Source organism: Tamandua tetradactyla, chromosome 5 (assembly GCF_023851605.1).
Source record: "Tamandua tetradactyla isolate mTamTet1 chromosome 5, mTamTet1.pri, whole genome shotgun sequence".
Lineage (NCBI taxonomy): Eukaryota > Metazoa > Chordata > Mammalia > Pilosa > Myrmecophagidae > Tamandua > Tamandua tetradactyla.
In genome coordinates, this window is record NC_135331.1 from 10420474 (window position 1) to 10430209 (window position 9736).

The following is a 9736-nucleotide window of genomic DNA, read 5'->3' on the forward strand; positions in this document are numbered from 1 at the left end:
CACATCCTTTTCAATATTTGTAGTTTTCCGATTTTTAAACAGTAGCCATTCTATGTGTGCGAAATGCTATCTTGTTATGGTTTTGAATTGCATTTTCCTAATGGTTAATAATGTTCAGCATGTGTTCCTGTGCTTTTTGGCTATTTGTGTATCTTCTTTAAAGAACTGTGTATTCAAGTCTTTTGCCTGTTAATTATTGGGTTGTCTTTTTTTTTTGGAGCTATAGGATTTCTTTATATATTCTGGATATTAAACTCTAATTGGATATGTGCTTTCTTAATATTCTCCTATTCTGTAGGTTGTCTTTTCACTTTCGTGATAAAATCCTGATGCACAAAAGTTTTTAATTTTGATGAGGTCCCATTTATTTTTTCTTTTGTTGCTTGTGCACTGGGTGTGAAGTCTAAGAAAACATTGCCTAACACAAGGTCCTAAAGATGCTTCCCTACATTTTCTTCAAGCAGTTTTATAATTCTGGTTCTTATGATCAGTCTTTGAGTTGATTTCTGTATATGGTCTGAGGCTAGGGTTCACCTTGACTCTTGGATCCAGTTTTCCTGGTACCTTTTGTTGAAGTGATGAATACGGATATTTTCTTACCTGAGGGTATTAATGATAGTTTTGTTTTTCTTCTCCCTGCATAGTCTGTTTCCTTCAGATGTGGTCAGTGGCCTTCCCTTTCCTTGGGTATTGGTCATGCTGGCCTCTGCACCCATACTTTAAGTAGGACACCAGAAGGATGATTGGGTTGGAGCTTGGATGATTGGGTTGGAGCTTGTCTGTTGTGGACTGCAATTGCAGGAAGTTTGTCTAGGTTGTTTCTTTGGAGAAACCTGTAAGATCTTTAGATCTTTTCTCTTAAAATAGTCAAAAATCCCTGAGGAGGTTTTCTCTGATCCCTAATTAGAGGCTTAAACCTGGCTGCCAGCATTCTAGGATTAAGTAGGAGGAAGCTTTACCCTGTTGTCAAGTGGGTATCCCTCCCTTCACGGTACCTAGTGACCCCACCTAGAGACTTTGTCCTTTACCCACAGGAGATTAAAACTCTGGACTTCTGCAGGAGGAGTAGTTCAGGCATCTTACTCTTCCTTAAATAGATTTTCAACTAAGTGACATCTTGCTCCCAGTACCTGAATCTTTGGGGTGTTTTGGAGAATAAATCCGCTGCTCTGTTCCTCAGCAGTCTACTTTCTCAAGAGTACTGTTAAACTTTCTCGAGTCTACTATTACCAGTTATCTCTCTCCAACTACCAAAATTTCATTACCATTGTAGTCTTGCCCTTTTTTTTTTCCGTCTTTCTGGGCTTGCACCTTTGAAAAAAAGCCTTACTCTTATTTTTGTGGAGTGTCAGGAGGAAGTAGAGATGGAGTGTGTTTAGTCTTGGCTCTAGCAATGTAGTCAGACTTTATGAGGCATCATGTATTTTGAAGTTTTTTTTTTCTGCTCCCTATTTTAGGTTAATAATTTTTCTTAGTGGTCTAAGAGCATACTTTATAAATTAAGGAAGTTATTCCCTTTTCTCATCTTCTTTAAGTATTATTTCCAGCTTTTCATTTTTCTTTTGATTTTTTTCCCTAGTAGCTCACTTTATTTTAAAATAATTGTAGATTTACAGGACCATTGGAATAATGAAACCCCATACAAAGAACTCCAACCTAGTTTATGTTTGCCTGGGTGTCTTAATCCCTTTTGCTGGATGTTAATTACTGGTTGGCAGTTTTTTGCTTTCAGCACTTTAAATATGTCTTCCCACTCCTGTTTTGCCTCCATGGTTTCTGATAAGAAATCGGACCTTAATCTTATTGAGGTTCTATTGTATGTGACATGTTGCATCTCTCTTGCAGCTTTCAGAATTCTCTATCTTTGGCATTCGAAAGTTTGCTTATAGCACAGTACAGTGTAGATCCATTTATCCTGTTTGCACTTCACTGAGCATCTTGGATGTGTATATATTCATGTGTTTCCTTAAGTTTGGGAATTTTTCAGACATTAATTCTTTGAATATTTTTTGTGCCTCTCTCTTCTCCTTCTGGGGCTCCCACAAGGCATATATTAATAAACTTGATGGTGTTCTTCAGGTTCTGCTCCCTTGTCTTCATTTTTTCCTTTTTCTGCTCTTCAGACTGAATAATTTCTACTGTCTTATCTTTTTAAATTCACTGTTCTTTTCTTCTGCCACTTCCAATCTGCTATTGAACCCCTTTAGGGAATTTTTGATTTCTATTACTGTGGTCTCCATCTCTGTTTCCTTCATTTTCATAATTTCCATCTCTGTATTGATATTCCTTGTATTCACCTGTTGTTTTCCTGATCTCTTACAGTTGTTTTCCTTTGGTTCTTTGAGTATATACATAGGACCATTTTTTTTAAAGTCTTTGTCTAGAATATCCCAAATCCGATCCTTCTTGATGGTTTTTAATGCTTTACCATTCTTCTTTCCTTGGGCCATTATTCCCTATCTCTTTGTAGGTTTGTAATCTTTTCTTGAAAGCTGGACTTTTATTTATTTTTTTGCATGGGCAGGCAAACTGAATTGAACCCGGGTCTCCAGCATGGCAGGCAAGAACCCTGAAACCTGGACATTTTGATATTTTAATTTGTTATTGCTAGAACTTAGACTCTCATGTGTCCATTCTTTAAGCTCATATCCAACTAGTGTCATGACAGCTTTCCTTGAATCCCAGGAGCAAAAAAAAAAGGGGGAAGCACCTTTCCCAGTTCTTGCTCGTTAACATGTGCCAGTGCTGTGCTGCTGAGTTTATGCATACAATGAGTTTAGAGAACTTAAGGCCAAAGCACACTCAGAAGTGTCCTTGCTCTTTTCTGCACACGTGTCTTATCTTGGCATGTGTGTACCCTAGAAAGTTTCCTGATGGTCTGGGCAGTTCCCTGTATGTCCTATAGCCAGCAAGTCCTTACTGCTCTCCCACAGTGTTCTGTAGGTGAGCTGGGTGAGCCACTTTTTACACATAGGGCAAGTTCTGGGACAGCAAGTCTCTCAGGCCACCACCACTAGACAGATTGGGCCAGACTTATATGCTTCTAGTATGTTCATAAGGGTCACTGCTCCCTCTGGAACCAGAACCAGCAGTCCTTTTCAGTGTGAATGAGGGGCCAGGCAGGGCACCATGTGATCCTACTGCTTTTAAGTAGCCTTTTTCTTGATTCTGTGCTTCTGCTGTTACTGTAGTAGGTTTGAAAAAGATATTTGTGCCAGTTCATGTGCCAGCTATTTAAAGCTTCTGTTGGGGATGGAGCTCTGAACTTTCTCACTCAGGATGGGGTAGGACCTTGGATTGATTGTTCTGGACATGCAGAAAACTTTAACCTTGCAATGATCAAAGTTTTTTTCATTTGTGGTGAGAGGCTTTTTAACCTTATTTTAGAAAGGCTTTTACCACTATTAGATTATTCTGAAAATGTCTCCTGCTTTCTCCTCTTTTGCAGTATCATTTTTGAAATTTATTTGATCTGTCTAGAACTTTTTTGTTGGTCTTGACTGGTAATACTCCTTTCAATAATTTATTTTCTGTTGTTTCCTATTAAAAAGCTTGTTAATATCCTTTTTTTAATCCATCATGTTCCCCACATGACACTCTATTTTGAACAGTATCAAGCCTATATAGAAACATTGAAAGAACAGTACAAGGACACACACGTATCCTCTGCTCACCTGTAACAATTGCTGAAGTGTCACATGACAGACACAGATATGTGCCTGTTTTCCTTTGGTCATTTGAAAGTTTCAGCCATATGACTCTCCCCCAAAACACATCTGAATTCTTCAGCATGCATTTCCTAAGAATGGGGGGCCTTACCCTACAAAACTACAACAGCACTCTGACACCAAAGGAAAAGATCAGAGACAAAACAACCAAAACATAATCTTTTTTATTGTATAACAGCCCTGTTATCTTTTTCCCTCCCTGACATTTGGCTTTTTGAAATATCTAGGAGTTTTCACAAAGAATATTCTACATTCAGGACTGGTCTCTGTGTTGGCTTCATGGTGTTGTTTAATTTGCCCTGCCAAGTTAGGTCTAGAGAGCCTTGATTAGATTTTGGTTAGACATTTTTGGCAAGAAAATGTCATAGTTTATATACTTGAGTACATTATGTATCTTCAGACATTAGACAGAACCATCATATGTTCTTTAGGATGGGTTGTGAGTAGTGAGACTGCTACATTAGGGAGCATGTGCATGTGGCCAGATGGCCTCCCAGCCACAGCTGCTCTGCCCCTGCACTGAGTGCGTTGCTTGTGACCCTCAGAAGCCTTTACTTTGGGTCACTTAATTCTTCCTCAGAGCCTTCATCCTTCCAAGCCCCCTGCCTGCCTTCCACAGAGTCTAACATCAGCCTCAGGATACATCTCATTCCCCACTCAGACCCAGATCTGCCACCTCCTCTCAAGGACTTCTGATCAGTTCCCAACTCATCACCCTGAAATGTTGTTCTCCTTGAATTATGCTCCCAGTTCCCCAAGTCCTGTACCTCCTTCAGTGCCATGTCTCTTCTGCCTTTGCAGCACTCTTAGCCTCTCTGATGGCTAGGGGTGCTGATGGCTAGGGGTGCTGATGTGCATCCCACGGCTGCCTATTACATGCATACATGGCTTGGTGTGAAGGGTGACCTGGAGTCCCGCTGACTGATTGTCTTCCTTGGGCAGACAGCTTTGGATCAGAAGCTTCCACTCCACTTTGAAGGCTCACTGTGCCTAGCCAGAGTTAATAACCAAGTCCTTGAAACTGGAGCCCCCACCCCATCCCCAAATGAAAGTGCTGATACTAGGGATAATAAGCAAAGGTCTCAAACTTGACGCCATCAGGAGGGAGAAATCATTATTCTTACCCAGAGCAGTGACTCTGAGTCTCATTTGGATGCTAACTGGCATTTAAGCCAGTTGACTGTGGCTTCAGTTCTAAAATTGAAGGATGACAAAAGAGAGGTACAAGCTGATAGAAATCCACAGTCAAAGAGTGGGTATCTAATCACCTACTCTTGGGGTGGGCAAGGAACAATGAGAAGTGACTGCTTAATGGGAACAGAGGTTCTTTTTTGGTAATGGATGGTGGTGATGGTAGCACAATACTGTGAATGTAATTAATGTCTCTGAATTGTATACTTAAATTATTAAAATGGCAAGTTTTGTTACATATATGTTACCACTACTTAAGTTTTCTGCAGGTGGGGGGATAGTTGAGGACTGTGAATTCTGCTTTTGCTTTCTCTGGAAAGGACCACTGCAGCCCCTTCTAGCATACTGGCCTTCTTCATAGGTTTTGGGTAAAACATTCAGGCACATGGAGAGGAGGAACAAACCCCTGATGGCTCAGACATGTGCTGTGCAGCGCTCAGAAGTGCTGGCACGTGGTGAGAGTGTAGCATCTAAGCTGCCCTTGGAGCTCCACCCACTGTTGGACAATTCTTCACCAGGGAATTTATCTGAAGGGAAGAAGCAGTAACTGTACAATAGTATACACATGCAGATAATCTTCAGTAATAAGTAAATGAAAAAGCAAGCTATTGCACAAACTATCATCTGTTCTGGTTTGTTAAAAAAAAGATCTACTTATGTGAGAATACATAAAAGAGGCTAAGTGTTAAGATTATAAATGGTTTTCACTTGGGACCATCTGACTGCTTTTCAGGCAATATATTAACCTTTAGCTGGTTGGTGAAACCGTTCTCCATTTGAAGAGAGAGCTTTTAGCCAAATAGAGTTACCTTCTGGGCTTCTGGGCTTCAAGGGTTTGAACACTTGAGAGCTCTACCCCTTTTCTTTAATGCTAGGCACCTAGGATTTGGGGGCCTTGGGACTCAGTGCCTTTCCCACTTCACATTGTTTCCTCTTCCCTGCAGACTGCAATAAGGTCACTGATCAGTGCCTGTCTTTCTTCAAACGCTGTGGAAATATCTGTCACATTGACCTAAGGTACTGCAAGCAAGTCACCAAGGAAGGCTGTGAGCAGTTCATAGCTGAAATGTCTGTGAGTGTCCAGTTTGGGCAAGTGGAAGAAAAACTTCTGCAAAAACTGAGTTAGTCCAAGGACAAGTATGTAAATACTGGGCAAGTGGTGGGGAGGGAAGCCGGTGGGGGAGGGGGAAAGACTTTAAAAAAACATGGGATTTTATTTTCAATTTGGAACACCAGACCACAGAACGATTCCATTTTGCAAGTCTTGCCAAGGAAAATGCCGTTCAACTACCCATATTTAGAATGAGCAAGCCGGACCCTTTCCTTTGGTCTTTCTGAAACGTAACTCTACTGCTTTCCAGACCATTTCTAAGGCGGCCTTTATCAAGAAGAGACATTCCCATCAGAAAGGAGGACGGACTTTGGAGAAATTCTCTTATTTAAGAAGCATGAGCTTAGTTTTGTTGGTGGTGTTTTTTTGTTTTATTTTGTTTTGGGACACCTCATTCTCTTTACCTCCAAGGATTTTGGTGTCTTCATACAGTGGACCACACACCACATTTCTGCCACCATCTTGACACATTTTTTGGTTTTGTTACATCTTACATTATGCAGAACTATTTTTGTACAAATTGTTTAAAAGTTATTTATGCAAGGTTTGAATGCATACCAGTGTTTTTATTGTTTGAGATTGCCAATTTTCATGGTTTCCTTAAAGTAGGAGAGAACTTAACCTGTACTTCATTAACAAAAAGAATCTGTCTACAAATGTGCCCAGATCTGACAAAGTGGGTTAAGATCTTCCACATAAAAGCATGATTAACTGGAAGTTTATAGCCTGCTTTGTATGTCAAGAAGTTATACAAGCATGTTGTGGAAATATGTAAATTATTAGTTGAGTAAGACACTCTTCTGCCAAGTTTTCTCTATATAGAAGTCACCTTTCCTCAAAATTTTAAAATTCAGACTTCAGCCTTTGCGCTCAGGAAGGCTTCACTCCAGCATGAGCTCTTGTACTCTCTATAGATCTAATTTATACAGTGAGTCAAGAAGTAGAAAATGATCCAGCATAGCCTTTCTTTTCCTTTTTTCTCTCCTTTAAGGTGTGAGTTGAGTTCTCGTTTCAGGGTTATTACATGGCTATTTCCTAACTGTAAAGTTATGCATTCATAAGTGCCATTGTTGTAAGGTGGTGTTTTTCCTAGACCTTCCCTGAGGCGGTTTTACCTTTGTTGAATTTGTATAAACAATTGTACAAAAACTTACTCCTGGACTTTGAGGGTTTCTGTTCTAGGATGGATAAACAATTTAATTGGAAAGCCCAACATCAGTACTCTCTACACTAATATATATTATACTAATATAATATACATTATTATACTAATATACTTACTAGTATGCATAGTTTTGAGGCCAGTCTCTAAATTCTCATTCACTTGAAATGCAGCAGCTCCTTGAGATATGTTTTGTTGTTGTTTTTCCTCATTAGGAAATTACTCCACTGCTATGGCTAATAAAGGTAATAGGAAAGAGCTGTGGTCCAGCCGCAGCTGCGTGTCTAGATTAGGTACAGACTGCCTTGAGGTGGCTTTCCATTCCAAACCTGTAAAACACCTGTACAAGATAACGTACCTGGCCACTTGGCATTACCAGGGCCTAAAAAATACCCCATCTCAGAAGAAGGGGCTCATTTTCTCAACCTCCCCCTGGGAGCTGCAGTGGGATCTGGCCCCTAGAGAGGCCTACAACTTTAGCCTTGAGCCAGGCTGGTCTGAGGAGATGCTTTATGCTGATGGAACTTGTCCAGAAACCAGGGAGAAACAATTTTAGACCACAGATCTTTTTTTAAAGACAGCCCTGCCCTCTCACTCATGTACAGAAATGACTGCTCTGGTGATTTTAAAGATGGGGACATAACCAACTTCCTCGCCCAATAATGAGTAACAACGTAACTCAATACAAAATAGCAACATAAGACTGTGGCCCTGCAAAAGAAGCTTTTCCTGCTAATTGAAAAGTTTCATACTTGCCCTTTAATCATTTTCTCTTGCCCCAGCAAAAAGGCTTTATTATAAGGGGACAAGGAGCCCATCTAGATATTTGACTCCTGTTTACTTAAAGCCAGACAACCTTGCTGACTCAAATTTGAGACATTAAAGCTGTTGCTCCCCAGAATTTAACTCTGGAGATTAGTTAATGCTGGCTTATTTTAAAACATGGCTTACTTTTTGCAAGCGTGATCATTCAACAGGGACTGTCCAGTATGAGAGGTTAAAGTTTCTGTTTTCTTGGCAACCTGAATATTTATCAAAATAAAACTGAGTTAGTCCAATATCCAGAAAGGTCATCCTTGTTACCACTGATATAATAAGAGTGGTTTTCAGAGGCACAGTCCACACAGGTTCACTCATGACTAGCAAATATGGAGCCCTGTAGCCAGTTCTGGTTAAAAGCTGTAGGGCTCAAGGTGAGAGGGCACTTTTCCCCTGCAGTGTTTCCTGGAGCACACAGGTGTACCAAGAGACCAGGCCAAGAGGGGCTGAATGTTGTCCGCAAAGGCCAGGATCAAAATTATGACAGGAACACACAGCACACAGGGTTCTCTCCAAGATTGAGGCTACAGTTGCCAAGCAGACACAGATGTGTTACCCCAAGTGTGTGGAACATTCATTAAGATTACACCCCATTACAAGTCCAGATTCTGGACAAATATTTTATTTCATAAATGAATAGTCTTGGGTGAGGTCAGCCTAAGCTTGAGGCTACAAATGGCTTCTCTGATGAAGCCCTGACTGGAGTACATGCTGTGTTAGACTGTAGCTTCTTAACCCAGAAGAGAAACTGCACCCTTTCCTCTGGAGAATGTGAATGTTTACAAAGAAAGACACCACTGTGCATCTAAATAACATCCTCTCCTTGTGTTTGATTCTATGCTCTGTAGACTCCACACCATCAATTCCCTGGGAAAGGGAACTGCTACCTGAGGATAGGGAACTATAAATCACATTTTTAAACATTAATTTAAAAAGCCCCAGTATGTCAGAGAATACATATTTCATGGCGGCGAAGTGTTTGTCCTCTGCCAAACTAGTACCCTGAAATCCAGTTACTCCACATATCAAGCCTATTATGCTGAACATTTCTGTTAGCTGGTCACAAAGCCAGAGTTACTTCAAAATGCTACCTGAAAAAAAATCCACCACTAAGAGTTTTCTGTATTCTTTAAAAATAAGCAACTAAGACTTAATATGTAAGTCCAAGAAGAAACATTAAACAAGCTATTTTAAGCTGAGAATGTACAGATAAATCTGAATTCTCTAACTTTCAACAAAACTAGCACCTACTGCTTAATTTCCATTTAAGTTTGTTTACTGTTACCTGCTGGCCTAGATTTAAAGACTTTCCACCACCAAATTAGCTCTTTTGAGGGAAACGTTAAATTCCAGAATTTCCATTTCACCAGAGTGCACACATGCCAAGTGCCCGTAAAGCTGAGCAGGTGCTGAGCTTTTGCTCCTTCTGTAAGGAAGTAATGATCTGCTCCAGCTGGTGATGACACCCAGCAGACAGCCTGCCCTGGGGTCTGCAGGCAGACATGAGCTGGTCCATCCCTTCAGGAAAAGGCTATTTGAAAATTACCTGTGAGACCTTGTTTACATGATTTCACCCTAAAAGCACAAAAGGTAGATTTTCCTGCCCCCCTAAGTTCAAGTCTTTTTTCAGGTCTGTTGAATGACTAGTTGATCCTGAACATCTGAGGGCACATGTTAAATCCTGCAGAGTCAGAAGATACATCAACAGTAGGACTTAGCTGAGAA

At 40.5% G+C, this 9736-nt stretch overlaps 1 protein-coding gene across 17 annotated transcripts in view; it reads left to right on the forward strand.

Annotated features, from left to right (window-relative positions):
• The window catches only part of KDM2B (lysine demethylase 2B), a 121652-nt gene extending 114469 nt beyond the window's left edge, over nucleotides 1-7183 (forward strand). For 15 of the 17 annotated variants that reach the window (XM_077159785.1, XM_077159777.1, XM_077159780.1 and 12 more), the window contains one exon: nucleotides 5864-7183. In XM_077159785.1, coding sequence (XP_077015900.1) covers nucleotides 5864-6045 — 182 coding nt within the window. In that variant the 3' untranslated portion in view covers nucleotides 6046-7183. The remainder of the gene's footprint in view (nucleotides 1-5863) is intronic. The other 2 variants (XM_077159778.1, XM_077159779.1) reach the window with 2 other exon arrangements.
• Nucleotides 7184-9736: the final 2553 nt, after the last annotated feature.